This window comes from Panthera uncia, chromosome A2 (assembly GCF_023721935.1).
Source record: "Panthera uncia isolate 11264 chromosome A2, Puncia_PCG_1.0, whole genome shotgun sequence".
NCBI lineage: Eukaryota > Metazoa > Chordata > Mammalia > Carnivora > Felidae > Panthera > Panthera uncia.
In genome coordinates, this window is record NC_064816.1 from 152,435,757 (window position 1) to 152,449,777 (window position 14,021).

At 40.8% G+C, this 14,021-nt stretch overlaps 1 protein-coding gene across 13 annotated transcripts in view; it reads right to left on the reverse strand.

Moving 5' to 3' along the window:
- TPK1 (thiamin pyrophosphokinase 1) overlaps positions 1–14,021 on the reverse strand; it is a 349,214-nt gene that overhangs the window by 261,054 nt on the left and 74,139 nt on the right. For all 13 annotated transcript variants that reach the window (XM_049642046.1, XM_049642042.1, XM_049642040.1 and 10 more), the window contains one exon: positions 6,858–6,929. In XM_049642046.1, the coding sequence (XP_049498003.1) occupies positions 6,858–6,929 (72 nt within the window). The remainder of the gene's footprint in view (positions 1–6,857; positions 6,930–14,021) is intronic.

The window sequence follows — 14,021 nt, forward strand, 5'->3', positions numbered from 1 at the left end:
AATTAAACTTCCTTAAAACCTGCAGCCCATTGACAAATGCTTGAGGCAGGCAGAGTATAATGTTCCTCCAGGAACTCCCTACTGTCTTACTGTTAATGCTCTGCTAGAGGGAAAAACAACCTTAGCTTGATGATAGCTAGGCCTCCAGGATCCTGAGTCTTCTTCAGCATATGAAAATCCTTTTGGGAACTTCCTTTTCTTTACTTTGCCTGACTTCCAAGTATATAATCAGTCACTCCTCATAGTCCTGGGGCAGCTCTACCTGCCGACAGGTCCTGTCCCTGTGCTTTAATAAAACCACCTTTTTGTATCAAAGATGTCTCAAGAATTCTTTCTGGATGCCCCACCCCACCCCCACAGCACCTCACCATCACTCCAAAACCACAACATTTTGGCGCCTAACATGGGGCTGAGCCTTCTCATCTGGACTCTGAGCCTCGGGGAGTACATCTCCTCTCCTTTTATTTTCATTTGAGGGGCTTTTCAAGGAGTATTGTCTTATTGGAACACTTTCACATCTATTGCTTAGAATGCAATCCTCTAGTCAGTGGCTACTCCACAGGGAGGAGAAAGCCTGCCTTTTGGCTGGAAGTTATTGCCATGCTTGGGATGGTAAGAAGACCCAGACTTAAATGCTTTCTCTTCATTTCTGTTCTTATACAAGGTGGTCCATCTTGGGCCCAGGACAGCTAGCTAAGTCATCAGGACAGCTGTTAATCTTAAGACTCCCGTGGGAGGTTTCCTCCTCATTGGCCCAACGTGATCCCCTCCACATCTCTGGTTTAGCTGCTTCTGGCCAGGAGACCTCTGCTCAGAGCCAGTCGAAACCAGTACCCGAATGAATTAAAACCCAACCGGAGGCCCTTTCCCAGGAAATGAGTTTTAAGGGTTACATGTGTTGGAATGTCATTTACATAATGGGTTTCTATCTTTACTGTTTTTCGTCATTGTCCTCTACCGACTATTTAAGTTACAGAATTGGGTAATTTCATCTTGTAAAACTTTTCACTGTTTTCCATGGGTTAAAAACAGCAGGTTCTTCATGGTCTTCTCAGCAAGGCAGGCCAACGTACAGCTTGGCCTTTATGCATGGCCTTCTCAGCAAGGCAAACGGAGTCCACACACTGGAACCCACTGTAGTCTAGAATGCAGTGGGGAAGTGTGGGGACCTTTATGGCAGGCGGTAACCTTTACGGCAGGTAATTTTGTTCAAGGGACACCTTAGCTTGCTTTGACACCAGAAACCTCTGACATATCCTACATGTGGGACACAACCTGGGAGTAGGGGGTGGGGCCAGGGGGGGGGGGGGAGGGTGGATTTCCTTCGTAATGGACCTCTGTCTTTAGTTCCCAAGGACTCTCCTTTAGCATGTCTCTTTAATCCACTGGAAACAAGTCAGATGGCAACATTTGAGAAGGGACTGATCTATATAACATTGCATGGCCTCCTAGGATCTCAATTAGATCTTTTGCAGGAAACAGGGCAAATGAGACGGAGGTACCCTCGGTCCAGGCCTTCATAGCTCTAAATCAGCATGCAGACCTAAAGTCTCCTGCAGAACCTGGCTGATAAACTCCTTCCTGACATTCTGGATGATAATTTAAATAGCCTCCTCCTAATAGAAGCCAGGTTGCTGGAAGAAACACAAGCCATCCCTAACGAAGGGGACACTATCCCTCACTGTTCCTCCTTCCTAATACATGTGGGGGCCTTTCCCACATTTATTTCCCAGGTTAATGGCTATGGTAAATGGAGTCCATTGTGGTTAGTCTATCTCAGGACAGGGACGTGAAGGAATATTCCGAGGCATCTGCTGAAACTCCCTTCGTTTCAGGCAAGTTCCCTGTCTTCTCTTGCCTGACATGGACGGCCTAACTCCACTTCGGTTGGGCAAAAAGTGGCGTCTGCTCATCTGTCCGAGCTGACAAGGTTTAGAACCAGGAATACTCTTCCTGTGACTTCTGGTGGCACCTCACCTCTTTGGCCTCCCCCTCCCCGTTTCTCCTCCTGTATAACTGGCTTCTACACCATCCTCAGTGCCTCGGGCACCACTGGCTACTTCTCCCACCCTCGATGTCAGGAGCAAAGAGCACCCTATTTAGACTGTCCAGATTTCCCCACCAGTGTCCCAGGGAAAAACTGACCATGGGGAACAAATTAATTGTCTTTGAAGTGGACCCAAGTGGAACATAATTTAGTATTTAAACTAATTTAAGTTTGTTGGTTTAATTAAAAAGAGTTACCAGCATTAAATATATTAAACTTTTTATGCTACCTACATTTACTGAAGGTCAAATAAGCTGTTTTCTCTTTTGCAATTTGTTAGCAAAAAGGTGACTTAAAATGATGGTTAATTCTGTCTCACAATTTTTCATGGGTAATTGTTAAGATTTCAAAGTTTTTGGTAACCTGAAACTTTAAAGTTTTGCTTGGATGACAAATTGGAATTGAGTCCACTGGACATCTAGGTCTTTTCCAAACGAGATAAAATACTAAAGTATTGATTACGGCATGTTGGTTTGTGTTTTGTACTTACTGCAAAGAAACTAAGGATATCTGGGTCTGATGGTATACTTGCTTTGTGCATTATAACGTCCTGAGGTTTTTAACAAACTTCCCAAGATTTAAACTGTAAGTCAAGTCTTTTTGACCAAGTAGGCCTTTTTATTTAGTATGTTAAGTTACTGTGAAAGCACAAATAATAGTCTTAGGTTACATTTGGGTAAATACTGTAACTATTCTGGAGATTATATGCAATTCTTAAAGTTTTAATATATTTTAGTATGACGCCATCATGTGATATTCTATGACTGAAGTGATATGTGTTACAGAAATAACTGGACTTCTTACCAGCTATGTTGTAATCGCTCATCAGATTTTTTAACTGTGTCCATTTTTGAGTCTTTTTGTCATTATAGTTTTTGTGACTCTTGTTTGAAATATTGCTGGTTCTCTAATGTTTGCTCTTCCAGATTAAGGAAGCTTTCTCTTAAGATAGCCATAATATACAGGGGTGCCCGGGTGGCTCAGTAGGTTGAGTGTCCAACTTTGGCTCACATCATGGTCTCACGGTTCGTGGGCTCGAGCTCCGCGTCACGCTCTGTGCTGAAACCTCAGAGCCTGGAGCCTGTTTCAGATTCTGTGTCTGCCTCTCTCTTTGCCCCGACCCTGCTCACTCACGTGTGCTCACTCTCTCTCTCTCCCTCTCTCTCAAAAAACAAACCTTAGAAAAAAAAAAGATATGTATGATATATAGAAATAGGATAAAGTATTCCTCTGTGAACAAACTGAAGCATTTAACTTTTCTCTCTACTTGACCCCTGTGAAATTCAGAAAACTCTCATTGAGTGTTCTTTCCTTCATGGCAACTACAGTTATTTGCATAATTCAATAAGCATCTATTCTGATACCATTGGAAATACTGGTTATTTTACCAAGGCTTTGACTGGAATGTCATATCTGAGATACATGCATAGACTCAGATATGACCAGGCAGCTTTAAGAAACTGAGGTTGAATTTATGAAACATGCAGCCCATTGGAACTGTTGGCCTGATACCTTGCTTACATAGCTCCCAGTAGCCTTACCAGGTAAGCAAAGAATGTTACTTCCTGGCAGGTGCAGGAACCTCAGGGTACTTCGGGGACCTTGAGAAGAGGAATTCACCCAAACCTATAGGTACTCTAGGCATGCCTGATGGCAAGCACTTGGCTCCTAACCTGGGCAGGCTTTACTAAAAGTTCAGTCTAGAGGTTCCTTACGAAAAAGCTCCAGCAAAGCACATTTTTAAAAGATCTATATGATCTATCACTATTCTTGCTAAGTTTATGTAAATAATTAGGCCAGGTTTGTTAAAATTAGACTTGTTTTACAAACAAATTAGTCTTTGTTTGGCTATGCCTCTCCGAACTAAGGTTTCCAATCTTCTTCCAAAAAGCCTTTTCTTACTGCAGACCTATCAATAAATAGATACTAGAATGCTCTATTAAATTATTCATGTCAGGCCAGGTTAATTCATAAATCTCTAAATGAATATGCAAACCATATCCTCCCTAAGCCTGATCTGACAGTTACTAGCAACTCACCCCATGTAAACCCAGAAGACCTGGTTTATTTAAAGGATTGGAAACCTAAAACAGCAACGGATTTCACTCCAAAACGGAAGGGCTCTTACCGGGCCACATTATGCACTCCTGGAAGGGCTCCTACGGGGCCATGTTAAGCACTCCCACTACAGTAGAATTAGGAGAACATTTCTCATGGACTCAAATATCAAGAATTAAACCGCTACCTTCCTTGTAGGAGTCTAGTATGTCAGCTGACACGCCTTCTTCTTCCTGTGAACCTGTGGAAGACCTCAAATTTCTCTTCAAAGGACAATGAAGGACTGAAGGAAAATTGATTAACTACCAAAGGTCTTTTATTTAGGCTTCTCTGTCTCATACTATTAACTTTATTTTATTGTCTTTTCCAGTGTCTCCCTGCCTTGTGCCAAGCCTCCTTCACTGCCATAACTTCTAGCTGACAGATGATCCTTTCTACTCAAGGAGGTTCATATAGGTTTTCTCCCTTGGACTGGCTGCCTCTGCCTTTGTAACTCCTCTATACAAATTCCTCCAACTGACCATTGTTGACCCATAGGTAGGGACACCTCTATGCCCCTATTAGCAGGAAGAAGTTACAGATGAGAAGACCTTCTACCCTCAGCAACCTTAAAGATTTAAGGATCAAAAGTGTTCAAGGGGAAATGATGTGGGAAACAAAGGCAGAAGGAAATGGCAGATAAAATTAAATATCCTTATAACTTGCAGCTCACTGACAAATGCTTCAGGCTGGCAGAGTAGAACATTCCTCCAGGAACACCCAACTGTCTTACTGTTAATGCTTTGCTAGAGGGGAAAAACAACCTTAGCTTGATGATAGCTAGGCCTCCAGGACCCTGTGAGTCTTCTTCAGCATGTGAAAATCCTTTTGGAAACTTCCCCTTGCCTTTACCTCCCCCAACTCCCAAGTATATTATCAGTCACTCCTTACAGTCCTGGGGCAGCTCTTGCTGCCATCGGTGTCCTGTCCCCATGCTTTAATAAGACCACTTTTCACACCAAAGGTGTCTCAAGAATTCTTTCTTGTCCATCAGCTTCAGTTCCGTCCCCCATCCCCCACCAATATCCAACCATCACTCCAAAACCACAGCATTTTTTAAAAAATGTTTATTTATGGGGCACCTGGGTGGCTCAGTCGGTTGAGCGTCCAACTTTGGCTCAGGTCATGATCTCACGGTTCGTGGGTTCAGGTCCAAATCTAGCTCTGTGATGACAGCTCAGAGCCTGGAGCCTGCTTCGGATTCTGTGTCTCCCTCTCTGCTTTTCCCCTACTCACACTCTCTCTCAAAAATAAATAAAGATTTAAAACACTTTTTTTTTTAATGTTTATTTATTCTGAAAGAGAGAGAGTGGAGTGCACGTGCAAGCAAGCATAAGCAGGAGAGGGGCAGAAAGAGAGGAAGACAGAGAATCCCAAGCAGGCTCCACACTGTCAGTGCAGAGCCCTATGTGGGTTTGGATCTCACAAATCACAGTGAGATCATTACCTGAGCTGAAATCAAGAGTCAGATGCTTAACCAACTGAGCCATCAGGCACCCCTCAAATTCACTTTCATTTGTTATAATTACTAAGTAATTATGAGCCAGACACAGCAGTAGGCACTGAAGTGACAAAAAAAAAAAAAAAACAAAACAAAACAAAAAAAAAAAACCTTTTTTTATGGCCCCTGAGTAACTACCTAATGACAACCAAGTGAGAAGTGCGAGGAGAGTGAAGCTTCTGGTTAGATAACTTGCCAGCTTTCAGGGCAGTGTTGGTACAGTAACAGTTTGCCATTTTCAGTGGGCTCACATAAAGATAGCTAAATCTGGAATCAAGAATTTTCATGATAAGCACAGAAGAACAATTCCTTACACAAAATCATCCACGATGATCTGTTCCCTCTAGTATTACAAGGACCCCTGTCTGCAGATGTGAGCTTATTGGCCTAATAGGTTTGCATTCCAAGACGTAAGAGTTGGATGCTGAGAATACTACAGAATTTTGCGATTAGAGAGAGTCATCTGGAATACGCATCAGCATATCAACAATCATGTGGTTCTGTCTATCTAATTTGGCCTGTAACTTACATTGGCAACCTTGGCGGAAGCATCCCTTTGGAAAAAAACCTCAAATCTCATGGAAGAGCAGAGGTTCAAAACACCAAATGGTATTTAATAATCTTTTCTAGCCTAGGGTTAATCCTATACAAATCAAAGAATAATGTAAAAAAAAAATAAAGCAAAGAATAGTGTAAAAAAAAAGTTAATAAAGGCTGCTTTTTACAGGAAAACTCATGGAAGTATGAATTCTGTAAAACTACTGTTTCTATTTTTCAGCATTCCCTAGAGATTCTAATACCCTGTTAACATTTTTTTTTTAATTTTGCAAATCTGGTTACCCTGCAGATATCTTATTGTTGGATGCTAGGATGAGTGAGGCTTGAGGATGCTTTTTGTTGCCCCTGGTGCCAAAACTATTCACACTTCAACAAACACTTAGTAAGTACTCAGGATTAACATCCACAGGGTGGATCAGAAATGCGGTATAATGATGCTACATTGTAATTCTGTCCTTGGGGATTCATGATGCAGAAACCACAAGTGGAAACTGGTTAAGAAAAGATTTATTCTCCTGGTAATTCAATAACTAAATCACTTTGCTAGGAATTACACTTTTTGGTATGACAGTCAGATTTTGGAATATTTAATAGTCATGTTCATCCTACAAGGAGTAAAGAAAGTAAAGAAACGTGAACGCTAATTGAGATTACCTTTGCTCCAAAGATGACGAACACATTTGTCCACCGGCTGATTCAGAACCACAAGGCAGTATTTCAACTTCCCTATGGAAAAAAAAAAAAGAAGTAAATAAGTAGGTGAAGTCCTTTGTTCCCCTCATTTGAGCCTGGAATTACCCTCTACTGATCCAGATTTTTTTTTAATGTTTATTTCCTTTGAAGGAGAGAGAGACAGAGAGAGAGAGAGAGAGAGAGAGAATGAATGAATATGAGCAGGGGAGAGGCAGACAGAGGGAGACAGAATCCCAAGCAGGCTCTGCACTGTCAGTACAGAGCCAATGGGAGGGCTCAATCTCACAAACGTTGAGATCAAACCAGGAGCTGGATGCTTAACTGACTGAGCCACCCAGGTGCCCCAACTAACCCAGACTTTCCATCTACACAGAGCTAAATTTCAACCACAGCTAATTTCTTATACCTTATTTTTAAAACACACCATAGTTTAACAAGATCTTCTTTATTCAGTATGTCTACCACATTACTATATTGCTGAGGACTTGATTATAAAAACAATTTATCATAAAAACAACTGTGTAGGTTTCTTTTTGCAGGGGGTAAGGGGGAGAATGCTCTTAAAATGACATCCTTATGAGATACCGCCCCTTTGACACAACTACTCTTCTGCGGGGCTGGTCCGGCATCTTCCCAACATTAGTTGCCAGGTGGTATATGGGCTTGGGCAGTGTGTCCTCACATTCATTTTTATTTATTCATATTCTCTCGCCCACTCCATCTCTCCCCACCGCATACAAAATTGCGCGTGTGTCTGCACAGAATCCCATAGCTCTTATCATGATTCTTTCATTCCATGTTTTTAGATGACACTCAAAAGATGAAGACACTGAAAAGACAGAGGAAAGTTACTTCTCCAACAGTCATTCCAAGCCCTTTAAAATGTACTAAAAATAGTGCAAAGCAAAACGCAATCAGGCTATCGAAAATCTGTCATTCGGCTCAGTCCAAGCACTCCATTTCATTTATGAAAGAGAAATGTTTGTTTGATAAGAAAAATTAATTTTTAAGCAATCTCAGTATTAGAAGTGGAACAAGATAAGGAAATGCAAAGGGGAAGCCATCATCCACAGCACACGTTATTAAGTGCTGATTATATACTAGGCACTGCGAGTACAAAGAGGACTAAGATTACAGAGAATCTGTGAGATAAAACATTTATAATAAAGAGGATTTATTCTACAACACAATATGACACAAGTATACGAAGAGTGCCAGGTAACAGATAAATGAGTATGGAGGGAGTTCAAAGCCCAGAAAGTCAATAAGGTCTGGTGTCACCCTAGAAATCTTTGTGAACTGCAGGTTTCCAAACTTGATCTTAAAAGGAGAAAGGAAGCTGAAAAGAATAAAGGAAAGAGCATTCCAGACAAGGAAAAGAACACAGCAGAAATTGCTATCCTTTGCCATAGGGTTACTTCCATACAGTTTCAGAAGTGACACCCTAATGACAGGAGCCCAAGGCATTAGCACTGGCATCCCAAATTTCAGACATACTGTTTACCTTGACAGAGGAGTTTAGGTTGAGGCACCCAGGAAGTATTTAAAAGGATACAAAATGAGTAGTAAAGGCAATTTGTGTCTATTTGGTAATCACGCACACAGAGACAACAGCTAAGGTCAAAGAGCAACCTAGCGCCTAGGATACTGCAAAGAAAGCAGAGAGAAAAGAACAAAGGATGAGAGCAAAATTATTCTGTTTTGCTCACCACCGCAGAGCTGAAGGACATCAACAAAGGAAACGCAGAAAGAAAAGTCAGAAAGGTAAAAGAGTGAAGAGGGGATTTCCAAGAACGTGCTGTCAGTAACACAGCGTGCTGCTGAGATGTCACAGAGACTGAAGAACCAACAAAGGTCAATGAGGAGGGCACATCTCAAAGCAAAATCTGAGAAGTCACAGAGAGAGCCTCAAGACAGTGAGGAGACAAGAAGTTAGTAAATCGGGAGGAGAGATGCCTCTTCTCACAAAAATAAAAAGTGAACCATGAGAAGCGTGGGGGAAATGGCAGCGAAGTCAAGAGCAAGTTCTTCAAACGGAAGTAATCTTATATTCTAAAGAGAGATGTGAGAGGAAACAAGGAGAGGATTGAGTCATTCTTTTAGCAGGCATTTAGAGAGCACAAAGCACTCCCGTTCAGGCCCTGCTGCGAAAGCAGCAAGCAGAAGTGAGGTTCTGGACCTCCTCAGACTTCCATCCTACTGATGAAAATAGTTATTGAGATCGAGGTATGCGAAAACATGCAGAGGTAGAGGTGGAGTATGGTCGATTTACTTGTACGTGAACAAAAATGAAGCGAGAGTATGGAATTAGAGCAGAATGTGAACAATTTTCAAACAACTGCTCTAAGAAGTGGATGACAGAAGCTGACGGTCCACAGCTTTAAGACTACAATTTCACTGAAACTTGGCAGGCCAGAAAGGAATGGCAGGAGATCTTCAATGTGATGAACGGAAAAAAATATGTGGCCAAGAATCCTTTATCCAGCAAGTCTGTCATTCGGAATAGAAGGAGAGATAAAGGTCTTCCCAAACAAACAAAAACTGAAGGAATTCGTCACCACTAAACCAGCCCTACAAGAGACCCTAAGGGGGATCCTGTGATACAAAGTACCAGAGACATCGCTATAAGCATGAAACCTACAGACATCACAATGACTCTAAACCATATCTTTCTATAATAACACTGAATGTAAATGGACTAAATGCGCCAACCAAAAGATATAGGGTATCAGAATGGATAAAAAAACAAGACCCATCTATTTGCTGTCTACAAGAGACTCATTTTAGACCTGAGAATACCTTCAGATTGAGAGTGAGGGGATGGAGAACTATTTATCATGGCACTGGAAGTCAAAAGAAAGCTGGAGTAGCCATACTTATATCAGACAAACTAGACTTTAAATTAAAGGCTGTAACAAGAGAAGGGCAGTATATAATAATCATGCGGTCTATCCATGAGGAAGAGCTAACAATTATAAATGTCTATGCACTGAATACAGGAGCCCCCAAATATATAAAACAATTACTCACAAACATAAGCAACCTTATTGATAAGAATGTGGTCATTGCAGGGGACTTTAACACTCCACTTACAGAAATGGATAGATCATCTAGACACACCGTCAATTAAGAAACAAGGGCCCGGAATGATACATTGGATCAGATGGACTTGACAGATATATTTAGAACTCTGCATCCCAAAGCAACAGAATATACTTTCTTCTCGAGTGCACATGGAACATTCTCCAAGATAGATCATATACTGGGTCACAAAACAGCTCTTCATAAGTATACAAGAACTGAAATTATACCATGCATACTTTTAGACCACAATGCTATGAAGCTTGAAATCAACCACAGGAAAAAGTCTGGAAAACCTCCAAAAGCATGGAGGTGAAAGAACACCCTACTAAAGAATGAATGGGTCAACCAGGCAATTAGAGAAGAAATTAAAAAATATATGGAAACAAACGAAAATGAAAATACAACAATCCAAACGCTTTAGGATGCAGCGAAGGCAGTCCTGAGAGGAAAATACGTCGCAATCCAGCAATATCTCAAGTAACAAGAAAAATCCCAAATACAAAATCTAACAGCACACCTAAAGGAAATAGAAACAGAACAGCAAAGACAGCCTAAACCCAGCAGAAGAAGAGAAATAATAAAGATCAGAGCAGAAACAAACAATATAGAATTAAAAAACCTGTAGAGCAGATCAATGAAACCAAGAGTTGGTTTTTTGAAAAAATAAACAAAATTGATAAACCTCTAGCCAGGCTTCTCAAAAAGAAAAGGGAGATGACCCAAATAGATAAAATCATAAATGAAATGGAATTATTACACCCAATCCCTCAGAGATACAAGCAATTATCAGGGAATACTATGAAAAATTATATGCCAACAAACTGGACAACCTGGAAGAAATGGACAAATTCCTAAACACCCACACTCTTCCAAAACTCAATCAGGAGGAAATAGAAAGCTTGAACAGACCCATAACCAGCGAAGAAATTGAATCAGTCATCAAAAATCTCCCAACAAATAAGAGTCCAGGACCAGACGGCTTCCCAGGGGAGTTTTACCAGATGTTTACAGCAGAGATAATACCTATCCTTCTCAAGCTATTCCAAAAAATCGAAAGGGAAGGAAAACTTCCAGACTCATTCTATGAAGCCAGTATTACTTTGATTCCTAAACCAGACAGAGACCCAGTAAAAAAAAGAGAACTACAGGCCAATATCCCTGATGAATATGGATGCAAAAATTCTCAATAAGATACTAGCAAATCGAATTAAACAGCATATAAAAAGAATTATTCACCATGATCAAGTGGGATTCATTCCTGGGATGCAGGGCTGGTTCAACATTCACAAATCAATCAACGTGATACATCACATTAATAAAAGAAAAGATAAGAACTACATGATCCTGTCAATCGATGCAGAAAAGGCATTTGACAAAATTCAGCAATCTTTCTTAATAAAAACCCTCGAGAAAGTCAGGATAAAAGGAACATACCTAAAGATCATAAAAGCCATTTATGAAAAGCCCACAGCTAGCATCATCCTCAATGCGGAAAAACTGAGAGCTTTCTCCCTGAGATCAGGAACACAACGGGGATGTCCACTCTCACCACTGTTGTTTAACATATTGTTGGAAGTGCTAGCATCAGCAATCAGACAACAAAAGGAAATCAAAGACATCGAAATTGGCAAAGATGAAGTCAAGCTTTCACTTTTTGCAGATGACATGATATTATACATGGAAAACCCGATAGACTCCATCAGAAGTCTGCTAGAACTGATACATGAATTTAGCAAAGTTACAGGATACAAAATCAATGTGCAGAAATCAGTTGCATTCTTATACACTAATAATGAAGCAACGGAAAGACAAATAAAGAAACTGACCCCATTCACAATTGCACCAAGAAGCATAAAATACCTAGGAATAAATCTAACCAAAGATGTAAAAGATCTGTATGCTGAAAACTATACAAAGCTTATGAAGGAAATTGAAGAAGATACAAAGAAATGGAAAAACATTCCATGCTCATGGATTGGAAGAATAAATATTGTCAAAATGTCAATACTACCCAAAGCTATCTACACATTCAATGCAATCCCAATCAAAATTGCACCAGCATTCTTCTCGAAACTAGAACAAGGAATCCTAAACTTCATATGGAACCACAAAAGGCCCCGAATAGCCAAAGTAATTTTGAAGAAGAAGACCAAAGCAGGAGGCATCACAATCCCAGACTTTAGCCTCTACTACAAAGCTGTCATCATCAAGACAGCATGGTATTGGCACAAAAACAGACACATAGACCAATGGAATAGAATAGAAACCCCAGAACTAGACCGACAAACATATGGCCAACTCATCTTTGACAAAGCAGGAAAGAACATCCAATGGAAAAAAGACAGTCTCTTTAACAAATGGTGCTGGGAGAACTGGACAGCAACATGCAGAAGATTGAAACTAGGCCATTTTCTCACACCATTCACAAAAATAAACTCAAAATGGATAAAGGACCTGAATGTGAGACAGGAATCCATCAAAACCTTAGAGGAGAAAGCAGGAAAAGACCTCTCTGACCTCAGCCGTAGCAATTTCTTACTTGACACAACCCCAAAGGCAAGGGAATTAAAAGCAAAAATGAACTACTGGGACCTTATGAAGATAAAAAGCTTCTGCACAGCAAAGGAAACAACCAACAAAACTAAAAGGCAACCAACGGAATGGGAAAAGATATTTGCAAATGACATATCGGACAAAGGGCTAGTATCCAAAATCTATAAAGAGCTCACCAAACTCCACACCCAAAAAACAAATAACCCAGTGAAGAAATGGGCAGAAAACATGAGTAGACACTTCTCTAACGAAGACATCTGGATGGCCAACAGGCACATGAAAAGATGCTCAACGTCGCTCCTCATCAGGGAAATACAAATCAAAACCACACTCAGATATCACCTCACGCCAGTCAGAGTGGCCAAAATGAACAAGTCAGGAGACTATAGATGCTGGAGAAGATGTGGAGAAATGGGAACCCTCTTGCACTGTTGGTGGGAATGCAAACTGGTACAGCCACTCTGGAAAACAGTATGGAGTTTCCTCAAAAAATTAAAAATAGAACTACCCTACGACCCAGCAGTAGTGCTGCTAGGAATTTACCCAAGGGATACAGGAGTACTGATGCATAGGGGCACTTGTACCCCCAATGTTTATAGGAGCACTCTCAACAATAGCCAAATTATGGAAAGAGCCTAAATGTCCATCAACTGACAAATGGATAAAGAAGATGTGGTTTATATACACAATGGAATACTATGTGGCAATGAGAAAGAATGAAATATGGCTCTTTGTAGCAACGTGGATGGAACTGGAGAGTGTTATGCTATGTGAAATAAGCCATACAGAGAAAGACAGATACCATATGTTTTCACTCTTATGTGGATCCTGAGAAACTTAACAGAAACCCATGGGGGAGGGGAAGGAAAAAAAAAAAAAAAAAGAGGTTAGAGTGGGAGAGAGCCAAAGCATAAGAGACTCTTAAAAACTGAGAACAAACTGAGAGTTGATGGGGGTGGGAAGGAGGGGAGGGTGGGTGATGGGTATTGAGGAGGGCACCTTTTGGGATGTGCACTGGGTGTCGTATGGAAACCAATTTGACAATAAATTTCATATATTGAAAAAATAAAAAATTTTTAAAAAAAGACTACAATTTCATTTGGGGCTAACCAGCAAATAGAGGATATCAGACCCATCTGTAATTTCAGCACTTTGCCCCCACTAATTCTGCTGGGGGGAGTAGGAACAGGCATAAATAAACAAGATGATAAACGCTAATGACATGTGGTTTGAGAATTGGCAAAATCACTGGTCAGGAGGGAAAGGGATCTAGGACGCTCTCGTGGGCAGCATGACCGTGAACAACTGTGACCGAGACCAGTAACCGCCTCAGGAGGCTCTTTCTCTTGTTTAACAACAGAATCCTGAAGGGTGTTTTCATTTTGCTTCATTTTTGGGTTTTGCTTTCTTTGGCTGTTTTTTTACTGGACACATTACTGTCCAGGTTAAAACCTGTGTATCCCAGACTCCTTTGTAGCAAAATGTAGT